The 14,346-nt window shown below is 39.5% G+C and overlaps 1 protein-coding gene across 8 annotated transcripts in view; it reads left to right on the top strand.

The window, feature by feature from the left end:
- The window catches only part of RAD51B (RAD51 paralog B), a 458,335-nt gene that overhangs the window by 207,520 nt on the left and 236,469 nt on the right, over nucleotides 1-14,346 (top strand). For all 8 annotated transcript variants that reach the window (XR_014317663.1, XR_014317664.1, XM_082762401.1 and 5 more), the window contains one exon: nucleotides 14-110. Coding sequence is in view for 6 of the 8 variants with exons in the window: in XM_082762401.1 (XP_082618527.1) it covers nucleotides 14-110 (97 nt within the window). In the remaining 2 variants the exon portion in view is untranslated. The remainder of the gene's footprint in view (nucleotides 1-13; nucleotides 111-14,346) is intronic.

Here is a 14,346-nt window from a genome sequence, read left to right as displayed (position 1 = left end):
TATGTGTTTGCAGGTTATCTTGACGAATCAGATTACCACATCACTGAGCAATGGCCTTGCAATCCCAGCAGACCTGGTGTCTCCAGCTGATGATTTGTTCTTGTCTGAAGGTAAGAGATCCCTTCTATCAGAACTGAAACTCTATACTGACACAAATCCACATTGTAACTTGCAGACTTCTGTTGATGTACAGGGGTCCAGGAAAGTCAGGTTATCAAGCCAAAGATAAAACCATGAGGAGATGAAATTATTTTTCAATTTCTTTGAAAATTTATTTAAAGAAATGAAAATAAAAGAGTGTATTAACTAAAAGAAACTGGCCCTTTCTAAGGGGTGGGAATGGATTTTCAAGCTGTGTTCATTTCTGTAATATGTTCCTTAGCGTCCTACTTTCATTCACAGAGCATTATTTTTCTCCTTCTGGAGCTGTGACTAGAGTAAATACACAGGCTAGGCCATAATTTTAATCTTACTTAGTGATTATTGGTGATTCCAAAAAGAAACAGCTGGTCATAAAGGAAGGAGAGCACATAATCACTCCTGTCCCTTGCATTATACTTGTCCAGTTTTCAAGCACAGTGATTCAAACTGCAGCTCTCGATATTGTGTGAATGTAATACGAGCTTTAGTGTGATGCCATATACTGCTTTACATCTTCATGTTTCTTTTGTTTCTGCAGAGAATTAGAGACAAGTATCTCTCTCACACACATACATTTTGGGGGTTAGTAGTGAGGACTTACTGTGCAAAGTATAAAAGATACGGAATCAATGCTTGCAATGTAATACAATTCTAGCTTTTCCCACTTGAATAATCAGAGTGCCCTCAGAGACAGATGTAGAGGATTTTCTTATTTAGACTTAAAATTCAACTATAGGCCGAAATGTATGATGATGAGCAATGCTCACCTTTTCTGCAAAGGCATGAAAAATGCATGGGGAATTTCTACTTTGCGTAATAACGTTATTTCCCCTCTTTCTCTCCTTGGTGTGCTTTCTGGTCAGCTTATCTTTGTTCTGGTTGATCAGAGCTGTCCTCTCAAGCTTGTCTGACTTAATGCAAGAACAGCTTGGTGGCAAAAACAATTAAGCAGTGGTAAAAAAAAAAAAAAAAAAAAAAAAAAAAAAAAGACATTATTCTGCAATTCATTTCAATGGGCAAGAGGAAGAAGTTGAGTATATATTAAACAGAATGTGAAAGAGCAGCAAATAACTCCAGTGTAATGTTTTGACACTGACTGATGCATTCACTTCATAATTTTGTCAATAGGAGTGCTTGGGCAAAGCATGGTCCATTAAATCATTTTGAAACTGTGCTTGTGGCTTTTGTTGGCTCCATCCATTGACAAGACATCACTGAAGTTCATTGCTTGAATATCTCGCTCCCTACCTCTGTCAGAGTTGAAATTTGGTAACTATATTTGGAAGAGGAAGACATAATTTTTCATCTTTATGATTTCCTTCTTGGCACGAATATGTTACACATTGGCTCATTAAATACTTTAGATCATGGCAGTTGTGCTTTAATTTGTCCTCTGGAATTGCAGTGTATGAGCTTCCTCAGAAAAGGAGAGCATAGGTAACTCTGAAGTAGAAGTAATAACAAATATATACTTAGCAACACATACTTTTTCTTGTGGTTAAAATATTTTGGAGAGTCTCTGGAAAAAGCTGTAATCCTTCAAAATTTTCCTGAAAATGTCAGAAATGTGCAGTGCTGTGTATGAGCAATGGTTCTGAAATCATGACTGTGTAAGACATGGTATGATGATTTTCATAGTAATTACAGCTTATTAATGAAGATATCGTGTTGTGTCTGAACTTTGTGCCATCATTATTTTTCAACTTTTAACCCAAGAATGAGTGAAAATGTGTTGGTTGCCTTTGTGTGTGTAGTTGCCTTTGTTTTTCTCGTTCCTCACTTTTAATTGTCTGAAGTGGTAAAACATGCCAGCATGGCACTTTTTAAAAATGGGAGCTGTTTGGCTTTCCAAGGATAAACAAGAATTGCACAGCAGTGATGCAAGCTCCTTCAGTAATTCAAGTTTTATCAAGGGGTAGCAAGGGTGTTCAACTTTTTTTCCTTCTCCCCCCTCCTTTCTACTTCCATCAACTAACAGAGGCGGTATTTACTAGCTGTGTTGTATAATGGCAGAGCACAGTGCATCTCCATACCACATGTTTTTTTCCTCCCATCTTTCTCATCCATAATGTGGTTGCTTCCGGATTGTCAGTTTGCTTCAGTTTTAACCCATGCTGTCTACCTATGAGGAAAAAAAAAAGGTAATTACAAGCCCATTCAACATTATAAACAGTCTCCATGTTTATAATGCTTTCAAAAGCGTGGCTGATATTTTTCTTTTAAACGTTAGGGTGTTGACCTGTCCTGAGAAAATTCCCCCTAATTTATTTCATATTGACTTTCAAACAGCCTAAGAGTAGCAATATGTTAATCTTCTGACAGTCTTGCATGCTTCAAGATTCCTTAAAGAATTCGCCTTCCAGGGTTGGAGTGATATTCATAGTATTTACTCCTATTTTACAACTGTGCAGGAAAGAGTTGTTAGGTGAGTAGTCCATGCACACAAAGAGAATATGTTGCAGTCAGGAATGGAAGCCAGCTTCGTGTCTGGGTTCTTACCTCATTCTTCCTTTTCACTCATCACCAACTTAAGCTGAATTTGAACCAGTGACCTAGATGTGAAAGGACCCGTAACACATTATTAGTCCTGTAAGCAAATCAGACCTCTTGGTTTGTATATGTCTAATATGTTGTTTTAAACCTATCTGAAACCAGTCCTGTCATTGTAAATGGCTTGCTAAAAGGGTGATCTTTCTTAGAAAGAGACAGAAATAAAAATTTCAAACTAAATGTGTTGTTGGAAAGAAATGGAATGTTGTAGTGGCTTTTGGTTTTGCTTCTGATTGTGCTTTGGAAGGGTATTTTGTGGGCTACGTATTAGATTAGGCAAGAAACCAAGGAAGCTGTTCACTTGATGTGTGACAAAGTTAATCTGATGAGCAAGCTGAAAGGACGTTGTCAAGCTGTTTCAGGCTCAAAGTTTGTCTTCTTTAAAATTATATTGTAATACGTGAAAACTTGTGTCCTAAAAACATATTAGATTTTTACGAGAATAATAAAGCTTGTATAAAAGCAGCACAGATCGTAAAATCTCACCACTTACATAGCAACATAAGAGCTGTTGAACTGTGCTTGTTTTTACTCATTGCAGGAAAATGTTATGTCCAGCTAAATTCCCAGTTCTGTGCATACATCTGCTTCAAGACAGAAAACATGCTTAGTTTGCTGCAGATAAATGTTGAATAAAATAGAAAAGTTTTTGTACCTATGGACTGAGCCTTGGCATTCATTTGGCCTTTACATATTTGCCAGATTATTATCTGAACTTCAGTAAGACTTCTTTTTTTTCTTCAGCTCAAAAAGTCTCAGGCACGTAAGGCTGTCACCTCTCTAGAAGACAAACTCAGTTTTTATTTGTAGCCATACCGTTCTTACATATCCTGTCATCAAAGGGGATAGACTGGATGGAGCTTGATGGGGATGCTGCTCTTTGCATTTCATGCTTGCTTTATGGAATAGATTTTTACCTGTTACAGTAAAAGACAAGTTTGAGAAGCTTTAATGTTATTTTAAGTTGTTCAGAGATGGTCAGACCAGCCCACAACTAGGCTTCAAAATGTGGCCTAAAGAATAAAACTTTGTTATTTAAATGTATAACAATTACCCCTTACCCCCAAGTTAAAATAATCATCTCTTTAACAATTAGAGAGATTTAAGCTGCATTAGTCTAAAGGATTAAGCCATTGTTTGTGGCTGTGACTGCACTATTTTTATTTCTGTAAAGTTCATATGACTGGACTTTACCTAACACAGAGGATCCTTAGAAATGAATTCTCAGGCATTTTGTTTGAGTGCTAGCTGGAAGGTGAGATTTCTGTGTTTCATAAGTATTAGTCTTGGAAAAATCAGGTTGAGCAAAGCAACTCAAATTGTAAAGCGGTGCAAAGAGATAGCACAGTGTGACCTATTGAGGTCCCCTCTAGTCCACCGGTGCCTATCCTGTTAATATATCTGCCAGCTGCAAGCTTACGCTTCCTCTTGCAGACATCGAAGACAAGCCCCATCTTTCTCAGAAAAAGGTCAGGAGAGTGTTGGCATGAACAAGAACAGAGTCCTCCTCCCAGCATGCACAAACGTAAGGCAAAAAGGGAAATTCTGTCTCAGGCTTCTTCAGTCTCAGCTAGCACTTTCAAATATTTATTTGGAAAAGTCAGAATTATTTTGTGTTTAAAGTTGTCTGTAAACTTGTGCTAACTCTGGGGAGGCCAGTTTTCGGTCTTCTGCCATTTGTGTTCATCAAGCAGTTTGTCATAGCACTGTATATTTTTAATGCACAATGTGAGCAATGAGTTTAGTCTGACCTTTTCATCTTTGTTGCTGTGATCCCGAGTTCTTTTAAGCTGTTGAGCAGAAATAGTCTTTCGTGTTGTGGAGACTGAAGAAAGCTAAGCTACCATAATATCTTCCACCCACAGGGTTTTCCTACTTCTGATCATGGGATTTTAGTCTAGGGGGCAGAAGATTTGAAGCTGGAATGTTTGAATTCTATTCTTTGCTTTGCTCTTGCCTTTCTAGGTTGTGGTTAAAACATTTTACTCTTCAGGCCTTGGTTTCCCAGTTTTAAGTGATGTAGGGATATATTCTTTGCAACTTTTTTTTTTTTTTTTTTTTTTTTTAAAGTATTTCAAGATATTCCCATTGCTAAGTAATAAGTTGACCTGCTGTTCACCTCAGGGAAAGACCAGTTCTGTAGTTTATTAGTTATCTCCTTTCAAATCCCTTTTTTTCAGTCCTGGTGCTGAAAGGAGAGATAACACTGAAGGAATTACCACAAGAATTGAGGGGCCCCCAAAGATAGGAGTCTGTTGTTTGGTTTTGTTTGTTTGTTTGTTGATTGATTTATGTGTATGCTTATGTTTAAGGTTGGACCTGCAAGTGACTTAATAAAAATAAAAAAACAATATTCGGTGAGAACCCTAAACATACCAGTTTTGCAGGAACTTTGAACTGACAGAGCAGCTGTTAAACAAGTTTCTAAAACACTTCCTCCTTGTAGTTTTGCACCTAATGCAGAATAATTCGTGTCTTAGTGAAGTTTTCCAGCATGGTATGAATTTAAGTAAAAATATCATAGCACTTTGACATGTTTTAAGCCTGTAATGTTTTAACTGCATGCTTTGTAAATGTGTTATAGGCTGATTACCACAAGTTTGCTTGGTAGGAGGTAGTTTGTCTTGGATCAATGAAACACTGGTGTTATTTAAAAAAAAATAATTTATGAATTTTATCATTTAATTAAAATAGTTAATATCCCATCTTTTTAATAAAAATCCACACTGACTTTTTTGAGACCCCCAAATTTGGGAGTAGTTACTAAAAACATTTTTGTTATCATTGTGGAATAATCTGGAGGTGGGGAGATTGCTCGGCCTGTTCATGAACCTTGAGTGCAATTTGTGGTATGGTGAGAGAAAGGTCTTTAAACTGTGACCCCTTATGTAGACCCTATGAAGGTTAGAGTTTTTAATGTGCAGAAAAAAGCAATGAGTACAAATAACAATAGTGCTGTTGCCAGATAATTGTTAGAATTCACCTCAAATAATGCATCTCTGCACACTGACGAGTATGTTACTCACCACTGATGTGCTTGTGTGAACCCAGAGGACTAAACCACATCTCTGAAAAGGTAATAGAGTTCTCTGCTGTGTGGTTTATCTTGATATACCCACTCAGCCCAAAGCCAAGTTACCCCCCCACGCAGGGACAGCAGAGTCCAGCGAGTCCATCAGCCACGGGGCTGTGCCTCCAGGTCCAAGCCCTGGGTACCCATGACTTTAGTGTAGGAGTCGATCGAGTTACTCAACTCGTTGGTTCCAGTTCATGTGAGCTGTAATGGAACAGCTGGAGTTATTTTTTTCCTAATTCTATAATGTGCTGCTGGACTTCATGTCTCAGCTGTCTTTTAATAAACTACCCCGGCATAGACCCTGTGATCCCTGTTAACAATGCTGTGGGAAGCCTTGTGTTCAGGCTGGTCTCTGCCTTTGAGTTAATTCCCCTGCTTCAAAAATCTTCGGAAAAAGATTGTAAGGCACACATGCACTGAAAGGTGAGAAAGAAACTCTTTGTTTACCTGGTGGGAGTCAGGATACGATGTAGCACTTCAGGATAGGTAAGAAATGGATAGCAAAAAGAAAGAGACATGTTGATAAATCTCATTGATACATGTAAGAAAGAAAAAACAGCCTGCTTGAAATAATGAGGTTTCATTGTTGCGCTTGAACTGTGTTGGTGTTTCTGGTAACTGTGCTCCTCAGTGCTTCAGTGGAAGGAAAAAGTCCTCCTAGTTGCTGAGAATGCTTCAAGGAAGTGCACCATCACTATAGGGCCTGGGAGAAATGATACCAACCATTAGGGGAAATGGTATTGTGATTGTTTCTACATGATGCAGGGTTGCGGTGTATGGAGCAGTTAGATTTCACGATAACAGTGGTCATGTCAGCCTGTACTAATTTTGATGCTATATTTCAACAAGTGGGAAGTAGTGACATATAACATCCAGCCAAATTTTAACGGCTTTTTAATCAAAATATAAATCTCTCAGTAAAATGGTGTTACAGAGACTGTACGTGTCTATGGAAGTTTCAAGCTGAATGACACATGTAATCGCTTGATCTAGACTACGAAAGGGTTGAAAACTGTCAGCAGGAGCATTCAAAGACCTCTATATATCAGTTTAAGAGAATCTCCGTTCCTTCTTTCCTAATTGTTGTGATGATAGAATACCAAGTTTTACTGCTTTGTTGTGGTTTCTTTCTGAAGATGTGATATGACTGACAACCATTAATCTACAATTTGTAATCCAAAATCCCTTCAGGTGTATTTGCTGGGAATCACTCATCTATAGCATCAGAAGCATGATAACAGAAGTGCTTACAGTCAGAGCTGAGTGGTTAGAAGCTAGCATCTCTTGGTTGCTTACCTCAGCTGAGACAGTGCCAGACCAAGTACGTTGCATCTTTCAACGCAAAGTAAAATGGGTTTGCTTCAGAATTCTGTTTCCCAACACTAGTTTTTTCCTGTTTTCCTTTAACTGCAATAGATTGAGAGCCTGCACAGGTCAGCCACTGACTTTCATGGCATATAGCTGTAAAGAATTATAACAGGACTGCAATTTGTCATCTCTTTGTGCCCTAAAATGTTTTAAAATAAACATTTCCCATTCTATGCAGAATAGGGAAGATCAACTTGCATTTTCTCTGTGGTCCTGCAAATCGATGTCTTAAATCAGAAATAAAAGATATGGTTTGATTCCAGACTCGTTCTGCAGCCCTACGTTGTACCCTAGTGTTGGTGGAACTGCTCCAAACTAACTTATCTTTCAAAATGCATTGTGAAGATTATTCAAGGGTAGGTACAAGCTACACAGCACTGGCCCCCATGCACTATGATCAATTAAATTCTGCCCAATTCTGTTCTTAACTTACTGGATCCTACTTAAATCTGTACAAACAGGCTGAGGAAAAATAAAAATTGAATCTTCATTATGTAGTAGCAGTCAGTCCCATTTCTTGTGGAGTTTTATAGTACCAACAGTGGATCCCTCTTCTGGTGGGACTGGGAGAGATCTGACAGATTTTTGTGTATGGGGAGGCATCACTGTATTGGCTTGCGGTGCTACGTGAACCATACAACTCGCCTTCAGGACATGGACCATTTAGGAGTGACTTTGGGATCAGGTGTTATGCAGATTGGGAGGGCCAGGAAGAGAGGACAGAATGATTTCAAGGTCTGATGTCTATGTTCTGGTTGTAGTTCCAGCTGCGTTTCCTCTGGGTTTACTGCAGGATGTTTGAAAAAGTGGCTCCTTGTTAATCTCGGGCAGCCTCTATGATTGATGACTCCCCTTAATCGTAAAAAGAGGACATTGGTGTTTCTGCTTAATTTGTGTGTATTTCCTGCTTTATTATTGTAATAATGATTTATTGCCATAAATGATGGAAGTTTTATAACCTATTAGCCTTTTTGGAGGTTGAAGCTGGGTGATGTGGCATGTGAATGAACTTCTTCCCAGTGACGTTCTGCTGCTAAAAGGTTACGTCCAAACCCAAACATAATATAATAAAAAGACAGCATATGGTTGGTGTATGATCTCTTAATTTAATGAAAATAGCCAGCTTCAGTTTGAGCAGATTTAGCATGCTCCACGTGGGGAAATTCATCCAATCTGGGTTCTACCTGTCTCCTCAATCAATATACTAAGCAGTAAAAATAAAGGAGCATTCAGAGAAGAGCAGCTCAAGTGGTCATAGTGCTGTACAGAAAGACGGGTGAAGAAATGGTGGAAATAGGAAACAGCAGATGCTGCTACAGGGTAAGCATCCATGATTCTTTGGGAGTAATCTGAACCATTTTGGTACCTGGCAGGGGAGCTGTTGTTTCAGGCTGGCGCATGGACGTGTAACAGAGTCGCATGGGCACATCTGAGTATCAAGAAGTTGCTGAGCGTGAAATCTGTTAGGCCAGCTGCTCCCACATGGTTTCTGTTTGTGCCTCTGTTTCTGGTGGTGAACTCACTCCAGCCGAGCCTGCGACCCTAAATACTAACACATACAATCGAATCTCTGTCAGGCTTGTGACCCCACTCTGTGCTGCTGTGACCCTGCTGGAGGTTACGACCCTGGGTTTGGGAACTGCTGGGACAGCCTGCCAGATAGTCCTGCTGGGGAAGTGGTGATGTGCCCCATCCAGGCCAGGATCATCACAACAAATGCCTTCAGATCTCACAGTAATTTGTAGGCCCCTGCCACCAGTTGGGGAGTATAGCCTATTAGAGCTGACATGTCACTTTGGTACATCAGGAACATCTCGGAGATCAAAAGGTCATAGTCCTCCCACGCTGATACAGCCTTTCTTCATGGACTCGCCTCCTCGCCTTGCTTCCCCAGCAGTTGGCTGGCAGCGAGCCCCGGCTCCCCGGCACGGCTGCCTCAGCCACAAGTGTCGACTGCGTACCCGCTGCAGCTCCTGCCCTGCTGCTGCTCCCAAGTCACCCTTTCCAAAGCAGTTCTCCCTGCACGCTCCTTGCCTTAACACAGGGATTGATGACTGTGTCTCTTTGCTGAGCTGATTAAAAGCTATATTCAAAGTAATTAAAACTATATAGGGCAATGCTCGTGGAGGCAGGCAAAGCCTTTCCCTCTTTTTGTGCAAATGTAATTGTTATTCATATACCTGTATATGCAAGTGCAATCTTCCAGATTTGGGATGCTGATGGAGAGATAAACAGAAGGTAGCCTCTTGGGGATGCTGCCGTGGTCTGCAAAACTAAGTGATATGATAAGCCCTGCAAGCAGCCTTTTTTAGTGTAAAATGCAAAGTTAAAGATGCCCTAGTTGGAGATTGTTGTGTTTTGTTATACTGCAATCTAAAATTGAGTTTATAAACAAAAACACATTTCAAATTTGCTTTTAAAAAGTGCTACTTGCCATAATGTGAAATGGTAATATTTTAATAGCTAACTGACTGATAGTCCAAGGCCAGTGACTTCATCAAACACAGTCATGGAAGTTAGGCTGTGGGATCACCGCATGATCTGGCATGGGAAGGAGCCATATTATTTTGACCTTTTTCTTTTTTTGTATCTAAACCCTGGAAAATGGCAATGAGTGTAGGAAGGAGAGAGGGGGAGATGGTGCAGAAAGATTACTTATATGGATTTAAAAAAAAAAAAAATGCATAAAATTAGCCTCAATTTACTCTGTACAAGTCTTGAGTTTGAGCTTTACATAAAGCGCTTTGTTTAGAGATGTTGTAGGACTGGTTTGCTCTCAGGCAGGTGCACAGAGAGCACTCAAGTGAAAATGAGAACAGAAAAGTCAAGTTGTGAAGCTCGTAATCCACAGTGCCACTCAAGGAAACAGCAAATCATATGGAAATAAAGTTGGAAAATACGCTGGTTACTGTACACAATTCTCTCATATGAAAAAATTGCTTGAAACTTTCTATCTGTAACTCGATAATCCCTTAAAAACTAATTACATGTCAGAAAATGGAGCATAAAGTCTCCTCCATCTGTCCAGGTTTGGATATGGCGCACAAAGGAGCATATCCGATTCATAGTACCTCTTAGGTAATCAGATTAATATCTCTTGAGCTGAATTTACCCTTTTGATACTGAGTCTTTCATATGCTGTGTTTCACATATCACATTCTGTTGAAGCTCTGTGGCCTTTCAGTAATTTCCTTGAAATCTATATGTGGTATGTCTGCGCTCTTTTTAGCTGTTTTTGGGACATGCATCAATTAGATGTGTTTCTGGCACTCTCTTAATGGCATAGTTTCCCTAGAGTCAAAAACTGCTCCAAAAACTGAGATCATTTGTTTAATTTAAAAGCAAATGGGAATGGAACTAAAATTTCAAGCTTCAACAGCTATGTCTCTGTAGCTTTGAAGAAAAAAGCTAATAAACATGATGTCTTGCACACAAAATAAATAAATTTTTGTTTTCTTCCTAAAATATCTGATTTCATCCAATTTATTGCTTCCCTTTCTTAATTCCTATTTCTATATGGTAAATTTTCAAATTCTTATTGATTTCGTTGTTGTTGTTGTTGCTGGTTTTGCTTAACAAACCAGTCAGCTGGATTTCCTCGTCTGCTTTTAAAGAGGAACTGTAAACGATGCAGGATGGGTCTTAATTAAAATCACTGATAATCAGTCAGAATCCAGAAGTGGTTGAAGTTTTTGGCTCTAAGATACTCAGGAAATATATACTGTAGAGGAATTGGCTGCTGTTTTTTCAAAGAGAGTAGAGGTACGTGAATTCCCATTTTCTAACAGATCTATCCCATAGTATCAATTCGCTGTCTCAAATTCCTCTTAGCCTGTATCTGTATTAGTATTTGGATTGGGATCACTACCACAGCTTTGAAGCAAGTGCTCTGTCATCTTTACTTGCTGCAGGTTGGTTCATTACATGGAGTGATTTTCAACTCTTTTGGTCTCCTGACCCTTTTGTGCAAAATTATTCCCTACTGGAGACTTGCTTTTCAAGCAAGTGTAGTTTTTTGTGTTTTTCTGTAAGGTAAATCAGAGACAATACAGCCCTCGTCTGAAGATCAGTAGGAAGGATTAGCAGGGAGCTGTAACGCCCATTGCCTGGCTGTGGTAACCTGCAGTTACCAGGCTCATGTAACGCGTGACAATGAGAAACAGGATGAATTTCAGCAGGAGAAGTGCTCATGTCTTCGCTGTGCAGTTCAGAGGCTAGTCTGCACTGAACCCTGAGGTGCCATGTCTTTCACTGTTACTGTTGTTTGTGCTACTAAATGTGGCATTCAGCCTGCTAGGGGCCTGTAGTCACATCTTGCAGCTGCAGTGACCACCTGCCCGGCGTACCCAACCCCTGGGCCCAGTCACCCGCAGCAGCCACTGCTGTAGGATCCGTTCGTAGGTCTGGTTGTTGGTTTATTTCTTGCTGTTCCTTCTGTCTTTGTTTTTTTGGTTTTGGTGAGTGTCTTTTTTTTTAACTGATAATATCTGTGGTCTCTTTAAAGAGTTGAAACAGTGGCTGTCAAGTTTCAGAGTTAGTTAATGTTCTTAAATTGCTGGTAGAAAACTGCTACCCACTGAAGGGCAAGGGACTAAAAAGATGGAGGTCTTGGAAAGTTCAGAGGTCACTTCAGAGAGTAAATCTTCCTGTTAGCATTCGGTAGGAATGAAAGACAAGAGTGAAGTTTCAGATAAAGTTCAGTGCATACAAACTAATATTGTGTCATTCAGTGTCTGAATCTCGAGAGGAAACGTTCATGGTGGATTCAAGTTAAATGCCAAAAACCTCATGATCCTTGGAATCCCTGGTTTGGTCTAATGCCAGTTCAACCAGAATAACACAAACTGTCAAAGGCTCTGGTCACGTTCTTTTCCTCCGGGTTAGCATGAGGTAACTCTGAACAGCATGGGATCAACACGTGAAGTCCTTTATATCCGTTGAGTTCATTGTCTTGGCTTATGGTCAACAGCTGCCCAGCTCTCCCTTTCCTGAGGGTGCATCTGCTTCTTAGTCACCGCCGTGACAGCAGTGTGTTACGGTCATGGGAGCTAGCATGAAATGAGCCGCTTGGATCCCGAGGTTCCGGCAGCAGATGAGTGGCAGAGAGGTCACCACAGGCTAATCTTCCTGGTATTTACCGTGAACCCTATAGATGTATCCCGAGATGAACCTGCCTTTTCTTAAAGTGAGATGTCTTCTGCTTGGATGGGAAAATCCTATGGGTGAGGGGAGGCTGCATCACCTTCATGCAATTCTGGCTGTGTAAAGGAGCTGGAAAACTCATTTTAGTTACCTGGGGCTTTCCCTTAGGTGAGGATATCTCCCTTTCCTTAGGGGTTATTAAAAGGTATTTGCGACCAGCAGGCTGAATAGTAACCGCGAACAAGTCAAATGGCACATAGTTTAGTAGCCCAGTGTATGCAATTAGGGTGATTTCAAGATTATTATAGTTTCAGCCCAGGATTTGATTGTTGTTCTTTTGCATTGATATTTATGGGGGTAGAAATTCACTTGCAGTTTGGTGTAGTGGAGTAGTGAATCAGGTGCATTTCAAGTAAATAAATAAATTGCTGTGTCTATAAAAGAGTGTATTTTCATCAGCATTCAGCATGATAAGGTATTTCCTATTTTGTTTGTGCTGAAAATTTTTTGCAATAACAGTGGTTTCAATGAAAAAAAAGTTTCGTCAAGTAACACGTTTAGTGGAGATGTTTGGTCTGATAAAATATATATCTTGAAGATGTGAGGCGAACAGGCTGAGGTTCGTGACCATAACCAGAGACATGCTACACAAACTAACATATGAGTTACTCACTCTCTCTTTCTCTCTCTCTCTCTCTCACCAGTTTTGCTCCCTCCCAACCCCAAAAATGTTTTCTGAGGTCATCCTTTTGCTCTACTAGTGAAAAACAAAACAAAAATAAAATAGTTTACCTGCCCTACTTCTTACATCTGTATGAAATTCTGTGGTGTTTGCGCTGGATTTTGCACAGGTGCTTGTGGTAGTGGTGTATTATGTTCAAATCTCTCATTTTAACAATTGCTTACCAGTGGTAGCCTTGCACGTAGCAGTGAGCAATCCCTGCACTCAATAGTGCCATTGAAAATGTTTGAGAGCTTACTACACAGTTTTGGCAGTTTAATTGCTAATGATGTGTTATTGCTTCAAAATTAATAGCTGTTTCTGGTTATGATAAAGTTGTTTTAAACCTGCAAGATGTTTAAACTGAATTTGTTGCTTCCTCTTCGCAGTGTGGTTTCCTTCTTTGGCACCATCAGTACATTGTGGTCCTGGGTGTTGGTGAGGTGACATGCCCTATTTACACTCTTTTGGAAAAGACTGCATCACGGGCACTTGAAACTCTATGGGGTTTTCTCAGTTCAGATACTCAGATCTGACTACCTGTAATCACTCGATTACTTGTTTGCAATGTGAAAGTGGTCTTTCTAACTTCAGTATTGTTGTATTAAACTTCAGATCTATACCAGTTATCTTTTTAATACTAACTGTGTGCTGCCTTTTGTGGAGTGAGCAGAATGATGATCAAAATACTAAACAGTATACTCCCTCACTGTTATTGTAGATAGTTAAGCTCAAAAGAAAGCCTCTTATTTGTCTCCTTCACTTCTGCTCCTTCCTTTTCCATCTTCATTCCATCTCCATGGCCACAATTCTGTATTGTTATGACTGAGGCAATCATGTTCTTTTCAATACACAGACTTTTCAAAAAATAAAGCAAAGCCTAAGATAACAGTCTATGTAATTATATATATATATATTAAAAAAAAAAAAAGGCAAGAGACAAAATTATTTTACCTCTTGATCTTGTAGCATCTTTCAGGGCCATGACTGGTGGCCTTTTGTGATATACTCTTCAGTAGCCTGGTGTGACCTCACAGCTGTCTCAGCTTTGAGCAGGAGGTAGGAATAGAGACTTTTTGAGACAACTTGAAATATCCTGCGAGCCTGTGATGCTGCTATTTCGTCCGATTTTTACTTGGTCTCTTACCATCATTTTCTGTATATCCTCCTTTTTGTTGTGCCACATTTATTATGTCTATGAACTAACCTATATGCGAGGTTACATATTTTGATGACTCTCTAATATGTATCTTGTTTCTTAACTGAGGGCTTTTATGAAAGACAAGAATCTTATTCTTTTAATCTTTAATTCCTTAATCATAAATTCATCTATTTTTATTGATGTTAA

The sequence above is a fragment of the Aythya marila genome (genome assembly GCF_965140915.1).
Source record: "Aythya marila genome assembly, chromosome: 5".
Taxonomy (NCBI): Eukaryota; Metazoa; Chordata; class Aves; order Anseriformes; family Anatidae; genus Aythya; species Aythya marila.
This window is presented reverse-complemented; position numbering and strand designations above follow the sequence as displayed.